Here is an 18,083-nt window from a genome sequence, read left to right as displayed (position 1 = left end):
GGTCCCTAGAAGCACAGTAGGCTGCAGTAGGAGCAGCAGTGGCGTAGGAGGTTAAGGGCTCGTGTATCTAATCTGGAGGAACCGGGTTTGATTCCCAGCTCTGCCACCTGAGCGGTGGAGGCTTATCTGGGGAATTCAGATTAGCCTGTACACTCCCACACACGCCAGCTGGGTGACCTGGGGCTAGTCACAGCTTCTCGGAGCTCTCTCAGCCCCACCTACCTCACAGGGTGTTTGTTGTGAGGGGGGAAGGGCAAGGAGATTGTAAGCCCCTTTGAGTCTCCTGCAGGAGAGAAAGGGAAGATATAAATCCAAACTCCTCCTCCTCCTCCTCCTCCTCCTCCTCCTCCTCCTCCTCCTCCTTCTTCTTCTTCTTCAATTAAACCTTGTCTCACTGAAAGACAGATACTCAATTGGGACCAAACGCCCCTCTTCCTCCTGTGGGCATGTCTCTTTCGGAACAGACCTACACATGGAGCATCCCACAGGAAGAAGAGGGGAATTTGGTCACAATTGAGCTTCCGCCTTTTGGCGAGATAGGGGATAGCAGGTATCTCCTTGTGAGTCAATCACAGCCGTCACTGTTTGACAGAAGTGTTTGTGGTCTGAGAACGGGGGCAGGCTTGCTGGCTCACACCATAGTGCCGTCTGCTCCAGATGGCAGCAGGTCATTAGCCCTCTGAGCTTACAGTGCCTGACCCGGAAACTGATGTTGTGATGTAGTCGGGGGCTGGAAAACGGGAAGAACAATACTCCAGCCATTGTGCTACAGTGATCTAGTTTGATGGGGCGGTGTTTGCTCTTGCTTTGCTGCTTTCGATTTTATCCTCCTTCCCCTCTACCTTCTGAGGTAGCATGCAGCTTTGGGGTGCGAGGAGTCCACAGTCGGACCAGGAAGCTCATATTGCAATAAATGTGCTAGGCTGCACAGCAGCGATTCCCAACATGGGGCCCATGGGCAGCATGGAGCCTGCTGACGCTTTTTCTGGTGCCTGCTAAGTTGGGGCCTTGCAAGGATTTCATCACAGCACAAAGATGTTCTCTGTGTGCATTAAAGCAAGCTGAGGCACCCATTTTGTGCCCTTGAACTGCTTCCTGTGGCAGCCATTTTGTTCCTTGCAACTGCCTCATGTGGCAGCTATTTTGTGCCCTTGAACTGCCTCCTGTGGCAGCCATTTTGTGCCCCTTGAACTCCTCCTGTGGCAGCCATTTTGTGCCCCTTGAATTCCTCCTGTAGTAGCCATTTTGTGCCCCTTGAACTCCTCCTGTGGCAGCCATTTTGTCCCCCTTGAACTCCTCCTGTGGCAGCCATTTTGTGCCTGGCAACTGCTTCATGTGGCTATCATTTTGTGCCTTTGAACTGCCTCCTGTGGCAGCCATTTGTGTCAGGATTTCAAGGACTCAAAAATGTCGGTGAACCCTGCTGAAGGGGCACAGCGGCTCTTTGTTATGTTTGTTCCTGTAAGTTATTGTGGCTTCCTTTTTGCCGTTAACAAAGCTATCCAAGGGGTGAGGGGTGTTAAGGTCTAAAGACCTGCCTTAAAATGGAGGAAACTAATTCTGCTTTTTCCTCTGGTCAAGGCAAACACAGTTCCCAGTCCCCCACATTTGAGCTGCTTTAACTGGATATAGCCTGGACTCAACCTGTGCCTTCCAGCATGGCGTAGTGGTTAAGAGCGGCGGACTCTAATCTGGAGAAGGAGAGAAGAAGAGTTTTGGATTTATATCCCACCTTTCTCTCCTGCAAGAAGACTCAAAGTGGCTTACAAGTTCCTTTCCCTTCCTCTCCCCACAACAAACACCTTGTGAGGTAGATGGGGCTGAGAGAGTTCAGAGAGAACTGTGTGAACCAGGTTTGATTCCCCACTCCTCCATATGAGCAGCAGATTCTTATTTGATGAACTGGATTTGTTTCCCTGCTCCTACACATAAAGCCTGCTGGGTGACCTTGGGCTAGTTGTGGTTCTCTCAGAACTCTCTTAGCCCCACCTACCTCACAAGGTGTAGTGGTTAAGACCAGGTGGATTCTAATCTGGAGAACTGGGTTTGATTCCCCACTCCTCCACCTGAGTAGCAGAGGCTTATCTGGTAAACCAAATGTGTTTCTCACTCCTACATTCCTGCTGGGTGACCTTGGGCTGGTCACAGTTCCCTCTGAACTTTCTTAGCCCTGCCTACGTCACAAGGTGTCTGTTGCGAGGAGACGAAGGAAAAGGAGCTTGTAAGCCGCCTTGAATCTCCTCACAGGAGAGAAAGTCGGGGTATTTATTTATTTATTTATTTATTTATTTGATTTAATATACCGCCCTATCCCCGGAGGGCTCAGGGCGGTGCACAATATAAAACATCATATATAAAAACATAAATACAATATAAACAACCTGAGCCTTTGGGGGAGGGCGGTATATAAATATGATAAATAAATAAATAAATAAATAAATAAATAAATAAAACAATTATAACCTAAAACAGCGTCCCATGAAACCCTTACATGACCCTCCTAAAAGAAATAAAGAGAGGATAATGGGTCCCGGCGGTGTTAGGGACCTATAGGAAGCAAAGGGGAGGGAACTGGGGCACCTTCAGCGGCTGGTCTCCCCAAAGGCCCGGTGGAACAACTCAGTCTTACAGGCCCTGCAGAATTCCCCAAGGTCCCGCAGGGCCCGGACAGCTGGCGGGAGAGTGTTCCACCAGGCCGGCGCCAGAGCCGTAAAGGCCCTGGTCCGAGTGGAGGCCAACCGCATCATTGATCCAAAACTCTTCACTTCTCTGAGTGAGACAGAAGTACTGCAGAGTGTCTCACCTGACAGGACACATGACTGTCTTTGACCAGTCTGCAGGAGATGTTCCGAAGCTGTGGACAGATGTGAGGAAGTCCCGTCATCCTGGTGGCTGTGGGATACCTCTGACCTGTCTGCAGAGTAGTGGGTGAATGCCCACAGCTGGATTTTCAATAGGCAAATTTTCGGATGAAGCCGCAGAGGAACAGCTGTTTTCTTTCTCGTTTCAGGCTAATATGGAACTGTTGGAGCAAATGGAAAGGAGGTAAGAGTCACAAGAACAGCGGGCACTTTCAACAAATTTGGATAACGTTTAAAGTAGGATTGACAGCGGCTTTTGCTCTGAGCCTTTTTAAGCCTGAGCCTGTGCGTGTTTACTCCTGTAGTAAGCGTCGCTGAGTTTAGTATAATGCTCCCACTGGCAAGATTCGTGTCTGGTGGCACCTTCAACATTGAAAATGTTTTCCCAGATATAAGCTTTCAAGCATCGAATCTCCCTTTATCTAATCCCTTTGGAAGGGATGTCATGTTGGTGAGGGAGCAAGCTTGTTTTCTGCTGCTCCAGAGACCAGGACCAGGAGGAATGGGTTCAAGGTGAAGGAAAAGAGGTTCCACCTAAGCATCAGGAAAAACTTCCTGACTGTCAGGGCTGTTCGACAGTGGAATTCACTTCCTCGGAGTGTGGTGGAGTCTCCATCTTTGGAGGTTTTTAAACACAGGCTGGATGGCCATCTGTCAGGAGTGCTTTGATTGTGTGTTCCTGCATGGCAGGGGGTTGGACTTGATGGCCCTTGGGGGTCTCTTCCAACTCTATCATTCTATGATTCTAATCTGATCCGATCTTTGAATCTCAAACAGCTGGAAATCTTGTTGATCTCTAAGATGCTACCAAACTCGAATCTTGCTCTTCTGCGTCAGACCAACAAGGCTACCCAGCTGAAACTTACTTCCAAGAGCAAAGAAGCCGTATTCCAAGCTACTTTGGCTTAGAGCAGGGGTATCCAACCCATGGCCCTTCGGATGTTCATGAACTACAATTCCCACGAACTCTGCAAATTGGCCATGCTGGCAGGGGCTGATGGGAATTGTAGTCCCTGAACATCTGAAGGACCATAGGTTGGACACCCATGGCTTCGAGTGTCGTGCCCCGTGACTACAGTCTCAATTGAAGAACTCAAGATTAGCATATGTAATTCTTTATTGAAGTACTGTAGCAGGATATTGGCAAGTAGGAAACATAGACAGATCTGAAAATGCATGACAGGCTGTTTATTGATATCCCCATAAGAGCCCCTCTTCCTTCCAAACCAGGTGGAACCAGTTTAAGCCGTGTAACATAATTGGATGCTTACATAACGGCAGAGCAGGGTTCCCAAAGCAGAACTGGCTATGTTATCTCTGAGCAGAGCAACTGGAAAGCAAGCAGTGTTCTCACCAAGAGGCCCAAAAGGGAGGAAAGGGGGGAGGCAGAGGTGGGATCCAGCAGGTTCTCACAGGTTCCCGAGAGTAGGTTACTAATTATGTGTGTGTGCCGAGAGGGGGTTCCTAATTGGTGATTTTGCCACGTGATTTTTGCCTTAGTTACGCCCCTCCTCTCAGCAGTAGCGCGCAGAACTTGAAGCAGTCTAGCAGGAGGTGCACCGGTGTGCGTGGCAGCCTGCGCCCGCGTGCATTCGTTTCCCGCCCAAGGACCGGCGCAGCGGCTGCGTCCTTGCCACAGCCCCGCCCAGGAATGCCCGGCCACGCCCCCGTCGTGCCCCGCCCATCCCCATTGGCGCTACGCCCCAGTTTGAATCCCACCACCATGGGAACCTGTTACTAAAATTTTTGGATCCCACCACTGTGGGGAGGGGACCGCACTGGAAAGCAAACAAGCACAGACACACTCACTCACACCAGTTCCCATCCTCCTGGCAGGAGCAACAGGAAAAGGATGGGGAAGGAGCAATATGGCAGGACCATCAGGGACGTGACATAGAGTGATCTTATTTCTCCTCCCCCCCCCCCTCAGTATTACAGACAAGGATGATAAAATCAAGACGGTTGAAAATCTCCTTGAGACGGGACTCATAGAGATGGCAAATAAGGAAGGCGAACTGAAGGTAACCACGTAGAGTCACTTGCACCCGGATTGTGAATGGAGTAGCCCCGGATCGCAGACGCGCTTCTGCTGTGCACTGCCCATTTCTGCAAGAGTTGCATTCCTGGATTTGTAGTAACTGCTTGTGTGAACCTGGCAGCTGCATTATCCAGCATCTGATTTGTTGATCAGCTGCAGTCACAAATATGTTAAATAGAGAATTCCAAGTATGTCCAGAAAGCTGCCGTGATGCTGTGATTAAGAGCGGCACACTCTAATCTGGAGAACCGGGTTTGATCCCCCGCTCCTCCACGTGAAGCCTTTTGGGTGACCTTGGGCCAGTCGCGGTTCTCCCTCTCAGCCCACGTGGAGGCAGGCAATGGCAGACCACAGACCACTGTCCTTTGCCTTGACAGTTCTGTGGAGTTGTCTTGTCAGCTGTGACTTGATGGCACTTTCTACCCCCGCAGGTTGGTCCACAGTGCTGTAGGACCTATTTGTCCCTTCAAGGGATGTATACCTTGCCTTCCCATAGAAATGCATATCTGACTAGGACCCTGTGTCACCTTGTGGGCTAAGAAGATACGGATGGCCTAGGCTAGCCTGATCTTCTCAGAAGCTAAGCTGGGTCAGCCTTGGTTGGTATTTGGATGGGAGACCACCAAGTAAGTCCAGGGTTATGCAGAGGCAGGCCATGGCAGATCTTCTTTGTGGATCTCTTACCTTGAAAGCCTTACAGCAGGGGTGTCCTATTCTGGCGCTTCAGATGTTCATGGACTACAATTCCCACCAGCCCCTGCTGGCATGGCAGATCTCCTTTGTGGGTCTCTTACCGTATATACTGGTGTATAAGTCGAGTTTTTCGGCATATTTTTGTGCTGAAAAAGCCCCCCGTGTATTTAAAAAAATATTTTAGGGTTTTTACTTTGTCAGCCACCAGGGGGCACAGTTTTTAGGCTAGCGGCACCAAAATTTCAGCGTATCATCAGGTGACACTCCTGATGATACCAGCCAAGTTTGGTAAAGTTTGGTTCAGGGGGTCCAAAGTTATGGACCCCCAAAGGGGGTGCCCCATCCCCCATTGTTTCCAATGGGAGCTAATAGTAGATGGGGCTACATTTTGAGGGTCCATAACTTTGGACCCCTTGAACCAAACTTCACTAAACCTGGGTGGTATCATCAGGATAATCTCTTGCTGATACCAGCCAGGTTTGGTGATGTTTGGTTCAGGGGGTCCAAAGTTATGGATCCCCAAAGTGGGTGCTCCCATCCCCCATTGTTTCCAATGGAAGCTAATAGTAGATGGGGCTACCCTTTTGAGGGTCCATAACTTTGGACCCCCTGAACCAAACTTCGCCAAACCTGGGTGGTATCATCAGGAGGGTCTCCTAAAGATACTCTGAAATGTTGGTACTGCTAACATAAACAGTTATTGTTGAGACCATATTGTTCTTGTTGACCCTCTTTTCCACTTACAGAGCTAGTTTACTGAAATAGCTTAGCTTAGCTTCTGAGAAGATCAGGCTAGCCTAGGCCGTCCATATCTACTTAGCCCACTAGGTGAAATAAATATGCAAAAACATTTAACCTACTGATGCCTCAATTAATGTAATTTTATTGGTATCTATTTTTATTTTTGAAATTTACCTTTAGCTGCCGCATTTCCCACCCTCGACTTATACGCGAGTCAGTAAGTTTTCCCAGTTTTTTGTGGTAAAATTAGGTGCCTCGACTTATACACGAGTCAACTTATACACGAGTATATACGGTACTTTGAAAACCCTACAGGGGTGTCCTACTCTGGTGCTTCAGATGTTCATGGACTACAATTCCCATAAGCCATGCCAGCAGGGGCTGATGGGAATTGTAGTCCATGAACATATGAAGTGCCAGAGTTGGACACCCCTGCCCTACAGGGTTACTGTAAGTCAGCTGCAATTTGACAGCACATTGAACCCCCACTTCTAATGTGAACATGTTTGTTTTTTGTAGATATTAACTAGGGTAACTGCTGACGGTCTTGGGCCTTTTATACTTTGGAGACTGACTGTGATCTTTGTTCAGATCAGCCAAGAGTTTCCTCTTGACTCTTCTGTCCGCCTTCAAAGTTCAAAAGGACGCAGGGTAGGCAGACGTGAATGTTCGGTGGTAGAGACCACACAGCGAAGTAGGACCTGCTCACAATATTTCGGTGTGGCACGGACTACGTGCATATTCCAGTTGGTAAACCATGCAAATGTTTTCTTCTTGAAAGGTATTAAGGAAGGAAAACGCATCTTTGAAAAACGAAGTGTCAACTCTACAGAGGGCGCAAACAGAGCAGGTAAGCGTCTCTGTTTCAGACTGATCTTCAGATGAGTCCCTTCTAATCGTAAGATACTGCTGTAGAAGTCAATGAGCAGCTGTGTTCACACACACTGAATAATTCACTTTCAGTCCCTTTTCAGTCCGCTTTGCACACTGTGTTTGGCTGAGTGAAACAGCAAAATGGAGAGGGCGTGGTATAAATAAAATTGCTGTTCTTGTCAAATGTTATTTTAATCTGTACAGCCAATCAGATCTCACGTGGGCCATCGAAAGCCCTACTGGGCGGAGCCCCGTCTGGCCCCACCCACTTTCTTGAAACACTTAGCGGATGCCCGGAAAGGTGTTGGAGGTGCCGTGGTCCCTTGGGTACCATGTTGGGGACCTCTGTGTTAGAACCTTCATAAATAGATCAGATCTGGAATGCAGTGAAGAAAGCCACATTCCTCTCGATTAAACAGTACAAATTACGCAGCGTTATGCAGCTGTTTCACTTTCTCATCTGGGGATACACATTCCACCAATGGAGCAGCAGTGGCGTAGGAGGTTAAGAGCTCGTGTATCCAATCCGGAGGAACTGGGATTGATTCCCAGCTCTGCCGCCTGAGCTGTGGAGGCTTATCTGGGGAATTCAGATTAGCCTGTGCACTCCCACACACGCCAGCTGGGTGACCTTGGGCTAGTCACAGCTTCTCGGAGCTCTCTCAGCCCCACCTACCTCACAGGGTGTTTGTTGTGAGGGGGGAAGGGCAAGGAGATTGTAAGCCCCTTTGAGACTCCTGCAGGAGAGAAAGGGGGGATAGAAATCCAAAACTCTTCTTCTCTTCTTCAATGAAAGTGCCTTATACCGAATCAGACCTTCAGTCCATCAAAGTCAGTGTTGCCTATTCAGACTTGCAGCTGCTCTCTAGGGTCCCAGGGAGAGGTCTTTCACGTCAGCTGCTGGCAGATAATTTTAACTGGAGATGCCGGGGATCGAACCCAGGATTTTCTGCATGCTTTACGACTGCAGATGGTTTACCACTGAGCCGCAACTCCTTTCCGTATTTAAAGCGACAGAGAGCTGGTTCCCCAAGGTTTTTTGTTCTCCCCAAAAACTGAATTGGGGCTTTATAGAACTTGTTCTGGTGGGTTTTCCGGGCCGTGTGGCCGTGGTCTGGTGGATCTTGTTCCTAACGTTTTGCCTGCATCTGTGGCTGGCATCTTCAGAGGTGTGTCGCAGATATAGAACTTTATAGAACTGTCAAAAACAAATCATTCCATTTTGATGCTCCCTCCCTCCCTCCCTCCCTCCCTCCCTCCCTCCCCAATGAGCCTTTCCCTCTAACTGAAATCTCTCTTGCATCTTTTTTTTCTTTCCAAGGGTTCCTTTGCGTCATTAGTGGAAGAATTGCAAAAAGTGTAAGTGTCAGCCTGGTGCCTCTCCTTCCATTTTAACCTGCTGCCCACCTCTCCCTGAATTAGTTATGACAGCAAATTCAGATCTGCATCAGTTGTTCGCCACCTGTTCTCATCAAGCTTCTAGTGAGTCATACGTACCTTAGATGCCTTACTGCCCAGTCCAGATTGGGCGGGCAGGTGAGGACGGTCCCGCCCAAAGGACTTCCCTGCAGCATGAGAAGCCCAAAACAAAAATCCCCCCCCCACCCGGCGAGAATCCCCCATAGGAGATAACAGGGATATGCCACGAAAAAGTGGCATATCTCCGAGGCCAGCTCTGCTGGCGGATGGAGGCCGGGTGGGCAGTAGAAGCCAGCTAAATTTGGCTCCATCTCCTGGGCTGCCCTCTGAATGCCCCAAGTCCCGGACTGCCCAATGTTTAAGATACAGCTGGTTGAAGCTATTTTATTATGTATTTAAAACAGTTTTTAGCTGCCTTTCTTCCATATGGAGCTCAAGACAGCTTACAGCCATGGTGGTGAACCTTTGGCACTCCAGATGTTATGGACTACAATTCCCATCAGCCCCTGCCAGCATGGCCAATTGGAGCTCCTGCAAACCAGACCAGGTGGAGCTCCTGCAAACCAGAGGTTTGCAGCCAATTGGCCATGCTGGGAGGAGCTGATGGGAATTGTAGTCCATAACATCTGGAGTGCCAAAGGTTCGCCACCACTGGCTTACAGTATTGATAAAATACATAAACCCAAAATTAAGAATCACAATTTAGAATTGGTGGTGATGTAATCAAAACCAGTCCTAAATAAAATCTTCTTCAACAACCTCCTGAAGGTCGACAATAAGCGGGCCTGTCACATCTCTCTGGGAAGGTTATTCTATAATCACGGGGCTACCACAGAAAAGGCCCTGTCTTTTAGGCCCACCAGATTGGTGGAACTGTCGGGAGGGCCTCTCCCTGTCATTGTAATGGCCAGGCAGGAAAATACACGAGAAGAGGGTCCTTCGGATACTCTAGTTCCGAGCCATGTAGGGCCTTAAAGGTAAAAACCAACAACCTGTATTGGGGTTGGGAGTGGATCAGTAGCCAGTGTACTTGCTGTGGTATCTCGGTCACATTCTCCCGATACCTGGCCACAATCAGTAGTCTACCCACAGCATTCTGCATTAGCTGCAGCTTTCGAACACTCTTCAAGGGTAATCCTAGTTAGAGTGCAATGTAGTAGTCTAGTCTACAGGCATCATGATTGCTGCTGCAGTTTGTATAGGCTAAAGGCTGAATCTTTTCAATCCACTAAGCGAAGTTAAAAGCAGCTCCTCCACAACGGGAGGGCTAGTTTGGCTGGATGAAAGGCGTAAGATACCACCTAGTATCTCTTTATTTCTCACATATCTGAACAGCTAAACTCCAGAGACACCACACATGAGCGAACATAATCTTACCACTTTCTATCTAATGCATTCCATCTGTCATATCCGTTCATGTTTGGTGTTTGGAATATGCTGCCACAGGAGGTGGTGACGGCCACTAACCTGGATAGCTTTAAAAGGGGCTTGAACAGATTTATGGAGGAGAAATCGATCTATGGCGACCAATCTTGATCCTCCTTGATCTGAGATTGCAAATGCCATAGCAGACCAGGTGCTCGGAGCAGCAGCAGCAGCAGCAGCAGCAGCAGCAGCAGCAGAAGGCCATTGCTTTCACCTCCTGCATGTGAGCTCCCAAAGGCACCTGGTGGGCCACTGTGAGTAGCAGAGTGGTGGACTAGATGGACTCTGGTCTGATCCAGCAGGCTCTTCCTTATGTCCTTATGATCCTTTCTCCAAGGACATCATACAGCATTCATCCCAGGGTAGGTTTGGAGTTGGACTGAGTGGTCCAGGGTCAGAAATTTGAATCTGGGCCTGCTCAGGCCAAGTCTGCCTCTGTAGCTGCTTCACCATCTGACCAGTTCTCCCTTGGTAGTGAAGTGCTAGAAGGTGTGTCTGTCCCCACACAGGCCCTTATGCCTTTGCCCTACTTTCCCCCTCAGAATCAGTGAAAAAGATGGCAAGATCAAGTCCGTGGAGGAGCTGCTGCAGGCCGAAGTCCTGAAAGTGACGACCAAGGAGAAGACAGTCCAGGTAGTTGCCGGCTTCCCCATCCGCTCCCTGTCCTCCTCCTGTGTGACATTAACGGGGCATCTCGTGGGCGGTTGCATAATTCTTAAAAAGTGTTTGCATCCATTTTGTTCTTTCATTGTGTGTGGGGGGGTGTTGTTGTCTCCATTGTCCAACCTTGTCTGTTTTGTCATTGAAAAGGCTTTGACACAGGAAGTAGAGGCTCTGAAAGAAGATGTAGGGAAGGCCCAGCTTGAGAAGGACGCCCAGGTAAAGCCGGCCAGCCGGCGGGACGCTTGCAGGGGGCAGCTGGGCTCAGCAAGACTGTGCTTCTCTTCAGTGTCTTAACGGGAGAGCTCTGAATAGGAGAGGGGGGGCCATTTTTCCATGTGTTGTCATCGAGGGAAGCAGGGGTCCCCAAACCTTTGGAGCCAGTGGACACCTTTGGAATTCTGATACTATGCGTTGGGCTCAACCACAAAATAACTGCCACTGGTTTTTATTTACTTACTTACTTACTTACTTACTTACTTACTTACTTACTTACTTACTTACTTACTTACTTACTTACTTACTTACTTACTTACTTACTTACTTACTTACTTACTTACTTACTTATTTATTTATGGGATTTTTATACCGCCCAACCCCCAGAGGGCTCTGGGCAGTTCAGAACACAGATTCTACATACAATATATACAAACAAAAACCCCATTAGGCTAAAATATTAATTTAAGAATTTAAAACACAGCGGTAAATTCAGTAAAAATGGCGTCAGCAATAACCCCGATTAAACCCTCCCAAGGAGGGGGAAGCAGAACAAGAAGTGGGTCCCCTAGATGACAGGGGGACTCCGAAACCGGAGGAATAGAATAGAAGAAGGGGCACCTCGATCAGCAGCTAGACACTCCAAAAGCCCGGTGGAACAACTCAGTCTTACAGGCCCTGCGGAATTCACCAAGATCCCGCAGGGCCCGGACAGCTGGAGGAAGAGTGTTCCACCAGGCAGGGGCCAAGGCTGAGAAGGCCCTGGCCCGAGTGGAGGCCAGCCGCATCATTGAGGGGCCAGGAACCACCAGTAAATTGGCCTCTGCTGAACGCAGAGGCTGAGTGGGGACATATGGGGTAATGCGGTCCCGAAGATACGAGGGTCCCAGGCCGCGTAAGGCCTTAAAGGTCAGTACCCACACCTTGAAGATGATTCGGAACTCAACTGGGAGCCAGTGCAGGCTGCGCAGCACAGGTTGGTAGGCGCCCCCTGTGAGCGAGCGAGCCGCCGCATGCTGGACCAGTTTCAGCTTCCGGATCAAATGCACGGGAAGGCCCGCGTAGAGCGAGTTACAATAGTCTAACCTGGAGGTGACTGTTGCATGTTAAGATCCTTATGCTGTGGTGGTAGCTCCTGCCAAAGCAAAAATTTTAAGAAGTTTGGATTCATAGTCCCCCTTTCTCTCCTCTAAGGAGACTTTAAAGGGACTTACAAACTCTTTTCTCTTCCTCTCCCCACAACAGACACCTGGTGAGGTCGGTGGGACTGAGAGAGGTCTGAGAGGACTGAATAAACCCAAGTCACCCAGCAGGGAAACAAATCCAGTTTACCAGATAATAATTTGCCGCTCAGGTGGAGGAGTGGGGAATCAAACCCGGTTCTCCAGGTTAGAGTCCACCTGCTCTTAACCACTACACCGCGCTGGCTTTCTGCACAGCTAGTCAGAAGCCTAGATTGGCAAAAGCCCACCCACTTTCTAACAGTGGGCCTATTCCACACATGAAACCTGCCGGATGACCGTGGGTCAGTCACGGTTCTCTGAGATCTCTCTCAGCCCCACCTACCTCGCAAGGCGTCTGTTGTGAGGAGAGAAAGGGTAGGAGTTTTGTAAGCTGCCTTGAGTTTCCGTAGAGGAGAGAAAGGGGTATAAATCCAAACTCTTCTTCCCTTCAAAGACATGGAGTGTGCAAGGAAGAAGAAGAAGATTTTGGATTTATATCCCCCCTTTCTCTCCTGCAGGAGACTCAAAGGGGCTTACAATCTCCTTACCCTATACCCGTGGTGGCGAACCTTTGGCACTCCAGATGTTATGGACTACAATTCCCATCAGCCCCTTCCAGAATGACCAATTGGCCATGCTGGCAGGGGCTGATGGGAATTGTAGTCCATAACATCTGGAGTGCCAAAGGTTCGCCACCACTGCCCTATACCCCTCACAATAAACACCCTGTGAGGTAGGTGGGGCTGAGAGAGCTCCGAGAAGCTGTGACTAGCCCAAGGTCACCCAGCTGGCCTGTGTGGGAGTGCCCAGGCTAATCTGAATTCCCCAGATAAGCCTCCACAGCTCAGGCGGCAGAGCGGGGAATCAAACCCGGTTCCTCCAGATTAGATACATGAGCTCTTAACCTCCTGCGCCACTGCTGCTGTCGGCCAGCGCCGTAGCACCCCACGGCCACTGCATTGGGCACCCCTGGATTACAGTTCTTTAAAAGCAGAGAACCACATCCTCTACCGGTGATTTTTTTTATTATACCTGATACAGGGTATCAGCGATGCAAATTCTGAATTTAAAAATCTATCATAATTTAATCTTGAAGAGGCTCAAACTGCTTTGGGGAGCAGGGGAGTGCCGCTTGGCCTAACCTGCTGGTAGCTCTTGCATTTGGGAATGGCAGAACTTGGGAACTGTGATTCAAAAGATTGAGAGTGGCGTCTGGGGAGGGGGTTATAATGCCTAAGAATCCACCCTCCAATGTGGCACCTGCGGCCGCCGTGGTGCCCCATGACACCTTTTCTGGTGCCCGCCAGGTAGGGCATTTGCCCAAAAAGGCTTCTGATTTAGATTTGATTGAATGTGCAGATTTTTAAAAAAATATATTGCTTTAACAGCAGCTGCCACCACGCCGCCAGGATCTGATAGCAGAATTGAGCGGTGCTACTCAGAGTAGAACAAGCGGTCTTGTACAGCAAACCCCCACCTTCATGAAGAAAAACTCCACACAGCTGTTTCATTCAAAAGAAGGCTTTTACCATTGAGTTGCTCTATGTACAAGAAACTGTATACAACGTAGAATAAGCAGGAATATTAAGCAGTCCAACAAAGTGCTTCGCCATGCACTTGTTTCCCTAAGGAACACAGACACAGTACAATACAGTTGCTTATATACATGGCTCTACCAATCATTGTAAAGGTCCCTTGCATCTGGTTAAAACCAGTTCTCTAGCTGTCAGATCATTCCTTTCTTGCTGACTGATACCTCTGCTGGATAGGATATGATCACCATGATCTAACTGTCATGACAGGATCTTCATTGTGTGACTGAAGATAACCTGTGGCAATCATTTTGTGGTTGACTCCGCCTCCTGAGGCAGCCATTTTGTTCCTTCGCCCATCAGGCCATATCAGAATTCCATATGTGCAGACCCTGATAGGTTTGGGGGGCCCTGCTCCAGCGCATCCCTTTCCCCCAGGATCTCTGTAGTCTGGAGATGAACTGTAATTCAGTGTTGCTAATCTGCATTTTCCCTTGAGCATCTTTCCCGTCTGACAATCCGTCGTATGCTTTCCCCCTCAGATATCGGTTGCACAAGAAGTCAAAGATCTTCAGAGTCTGTAAGTGTTGCCAAAGATAAATATTGTACCTGAAATGAAGCTATAATAGTTTATAAGATAAAGTTTGCTTCTTACATGGAGGGAAACACGACGAGGGATATTAATGGCTATGGCCTCCTTTAAAAAAACACCTTCAGAACCAGGCTGTACACATTCATTTATCAATTAAACATCAATATCCATATGTTGTCTAACATGCAGATTATACATAACTTAAAAAGGGAGCATATCACAGTCATCTAATATATTCTATTCATATAGTCTTTTCCTGGATTGCTCATTAACCCCCCCTCCCATTTTCCTCCCCCCCTTCCCCACCCTTTCATCCTCCCCTTTGACTTCCCCGCATTCTTCCTAAAATAATTCAACATATATAACGACTTTTATTCTAGTCTGTTAAGTAACTTATCCGTATATTCACAAACAATTACAAATATTTCTTAACCTAGACTTAAATTCACCTAAAGCAAGAAAAGGAAAGTTAGAATATTTTTAATATTTGACTGGAGAGATTACAATATTGTGTTTATTTGATTGGTAAATTGTCCATGGTAGCCAGATCTGTTTGTAGTTTTCAGCAGGTAGTTGTGTTATTTGTAGCTGATGAACATTGGTCATTTATAAATTTATTGCTATTTATTCTACTCTAAAAATGAATAAAAAGTTTTTTAAAACCCTGATAACTGGCAGCATATTAAATTGCTTTAGTTGCATCCCCACAACATTCAGTGTGGAATTTTTACTGCCTTATGCAGCTGTTACGTACTAGAAGTTTTTAAAAATACCAAATATCCTTCTGCTTTGTTTGTGACTGAATCATGCAAAGTTCAGTTGCAATGCTGAGGATATCCCAGACTCTGTTTCCCAGAAGAATTACTTTCTAGACCAAGAGTCTGCAACCTGCGGATCTCCAGATGTTCATGGACTACAAATCCCATCAGCCCCTGCCAGCATGGCCAATTGGGAATTGTAGTCCATGAACATTTGGAGAGGTTCAGGTTGCAGACTCCTGTTCTAGACCAATAAGCCAGGTGGTGTTGTGGTTAAGAGCAGGTGCACTCTAATCTGGAGAACCAGGTTTAATTCCCTGCTCTGCCAGTTGACCTGTGCAGGCTTATATGGGGAACCAGATTAGCTTGTGCACTCCCAACACATGCCAGCTGGGTGACCTTGGGCTAGTCACCGTTCTCTCTGAACTCTCTCAGCCCCACTCACCTCACAGGGTGTTTGTTGTGGGGGAGGGGAGGGCAAGGAGATTGTCAGCCCCATTGAGTCTCCTTGCAGGAGAGAAAGGGGGGATATAAATCCAAACTCTTCTTCTTTTCTTCTCCTTGCTTTCCCTCATTTGTGATGCCTGTTGCAGGTTGAAAGGGAAAGAGGAGCAGATGAGAAGCACGGAGCTGTTACTGAAAGAGAAGGAGAGGGAGATGGCGAAGATGGCCGAGCAGCTTCAGGTAAGTCCCCTGAACTATGGAGAGCCCTTCAGAATCAGAGGGCAAAACCTCTGAGCTCACCTTTGACCTTTTTGCTCAATCAGCAGGCAGAGGAAGGGGTGCTTTACAGGTTTGCCCCTGCAGCGCCTTTCAGGAATTGTTCACAGAGGTCCTTTCTGCACAGGCAATACGAACAGGTTAATTGAACCTGTATTGGCTGTGTCACCATTCGCACGGTGGGTGCTGGGGCCATATGAGATCGCTGGGGTCGCAGTGCCACAATGCGGCATGGTTAGCAAAAGAAACACTGTGTTTTTCTGTGAACAGAGCATCTGAGGACCCCCCCCCCCCCCCCGCCCTGAGAATCCACACACCCAAGAATCCTCCAAATACACTCCAGGCTAGACTATTGCAACTCGCTCTACGCAGGCCTTCCCTTGCGTCTGATTCGGAAACTAAAACTGGTCCAGAACGCGGCGGCCCATTTGCTCACAGGGGGTGCCGCCAGAGATCATGTTTTACCTGTGTTGCGCCGCCTGCACTGGCTCCCGGTTGAATTCCGAATCATTTTCAAAGTGCTGGTACTGACCTTTAAGGCCTTGCGCAGCCTGGGACCTCCGTACCTGCGGGACCGTCTTGCCCCATACATCCCAACTCGGCCTCTGCGGTCAGCAGAGGCCAACTTACTGGTGATCCCTGGTCCCTCAATGATGCGGCTGGCCTCCACCCGGGCCAGAGCTTTTACAGCTCTGGCCCCTGCCTGGTGGAACGCTCTGTCTCCAGCTTCTGGCGGGCCCCTCACCGGGATCTAGAAGATTTCCGCGGGGCCTGCAAGAGTGAACTGTTCCACCCGAGACTTTGAATCCGGCCGCTGATGGTCCCCCCCCCCCCACCTTCCCCGCTTTCTCCATAACATCTGTGGACTTACCATCTTTTCCTTCCCTTTTTCCTCTTCAGGGGACTGATTAGAGAGACGCCATCGATATATCTGATGTTAGAACGCTGCTTTTAATGGGGATGGGTTTTAATATATAGAGCTATTTCTAATGATTTTATAGTTGATACTATTGATTTTATTGTGCTCTATTGTCTGTTGTTCGCTGCCCTGAGCCCTTAGGGAGGGAAACTTATAAATATAATAAATAATAATAATAATAATAATAATAATTACGGAGGAATTGGGATCCAGCAGGTTCTCACAGGTTCCCGAGAGTAGGTTACTAATTATTTGTGTGTGCCGAGAGGGGGTTACTAAGTAGTGATTTTGCCACGTGATTTTTGCCTTAGTTATGCCCCTCCTCTGCTCCTCAACAGTAGCGCACAGAACTTGAAGCAGTCTAGCAGGTGGTGCACTGGTGTGCGTGGCAGCCTGCGCCTGCGTGCATTCGTTCCCTGCCCAAGGACCGGCGCAGCGGCTGCGTCCTTGCCACAGCCCCGCCCCGGAATGCCCTGCCACGCCCCTGCTGTGCCCTGCCCAGCCCCATTGGCGCTATGCCACTGTTTGAATCCCACCCCCATGGGAACCTGTTACTAAAATTTTTGGATCCCACCACTGACTAAGTGGCTAGAAAATCCACCCTAATGGGTACTGCCTGGAGAATCGCTGGGATCGCAATGTCACAATGCGGCATGGTTAGCGCAAGAAACACTGTGAAACCGTAATGGTGGAGGGGTGTGTGTGTGCATACATAAAACGCTTCCTGCTTGCCGTAGTTTGCACAGAGAAGAAGGAAGCGTCCAAAACCCAGGTTAAAGGGGAAAAGTTGCTAATTTAGCAACTTTCGTTCAACTCAGATTGAGCCAAATATAACGGGTGAGAAGCGTTTGGGGGGGGGGGGTGAGTTTTGTGGAAACTTCTCCCCCGTAGCGCTTTTCTCACACCTTTGAACCCGTTATATTTGGCCTGTCCGGAATCACCCAGAGTGCTATGAGGAAAAAGCTTCAGCACGTTCAAGGGCCAAACCGGACATGTGAGCATGGAACTGCCCATAAGAGCACCTTCTCCTCTTCTGCTTTTGGCCCTTGGACAGTCAGCACGGAGCAGGGATCATATTGTGGGGGCAACAAGAGCAGCCCTGCGGTGTCAAATGGAGCATCTAGCCCCTTGTCTTGTTTTGTGTGGTGGCCGGCCAGATGCCCCCCCCCCTCCCGCCCAAAAGTGAGTGAGGCTTAATGGAACTGTTGACGGGAGCTCGGGGAGTCCTTGGTTCGAGTCTCGGCGCTTCCTTGAAGTCACAGGGTGTTCTTAGTCCTCCTGCTGACATTCCCTCCTTCTTCCAAGGCAGGAGTCCCCAGCCTCTTTGAGCCTATGGGCAGCTTTGGAATTCTGATGGAGGGCGGAGGGCTCAGCCACAAAATGGCCGCCACCATGACGATTCTTGTGCTGTAG

The 18,083-nt window shown here is 48.9% G+C and overlaps 1 protein-coding gene across 1 annotated transcript; it reads left to right on the top strand.

Annotated features, from left to right (window-relative positions):
* The first annotated feature begins 2,905 nt into the window (after nt 1–2,905).
* Nucleotides 2,906–18,083, top strand: KTN1 (kinectin 1). The gene is made up of 9 exons (XM_048484667.1): nt 2,906–3,045; nt 4,792–4,882; nt 7,115–7,183; nt 8,528–8,565; nt 10,593–10,683; nt 10,861–10,929; nt 14,224–14,261; nt 15,625–15,715; nt 17,976–18,083. Exons 1-9 carry the CDS (start codon nt 2,933–2,935, stop codon nt 18,081–18,083), a joined length of 708 nt encoding a protein of 235 aa, XP_048340624.1. The 5' UTR covers nt 2,906–2,932.

This window comes from Sphaerodactylus townsendi, linkage group LG02, assembly GCF_021028975.2.
Source record: "Sphaerodactylus townsendi isolate TG3544 linkage group LG02, MPM_Stown_v2.3, whole genome shotgun sequence".
Lineage (NCBI taxonomy): Eukaryota > Metazoa > Chordata > Lepidosauria > Squamata > Sphaerodactylidae > Sphaerodactylus > Sphaerodactylus townsendi.
Note: the sequence above shows the minus strand (reverse complement) of the source record. Positions and strands in the feature narration are given on the sequence as shown.

Bases quoted from the DNA above. Each gene is read 5' to 3' on its own strand.
- KTN1 (XM_048484667.1), top strand. From the start codon at position 2,933: ATGCCCACAGCTGGATTTTCAATAGGCAAATTTTCGGATGAAGCCGCA. The intron at 4,883-7,114 runs GTAACCACGTAG...TCTTCTTGAAAG, and splicing joins ATAAGGAAGGCGAACTGAAG to GTATTAAGGAAGGAAAACGC. The intron at 15,716-17,975 runs GTAAGTCCCCTG...CCTTCTTCCAAG, and splicing joins AGATGGCCGAGCAGCTTCAG to GCAGGAGTCCCCAGCCTCTT.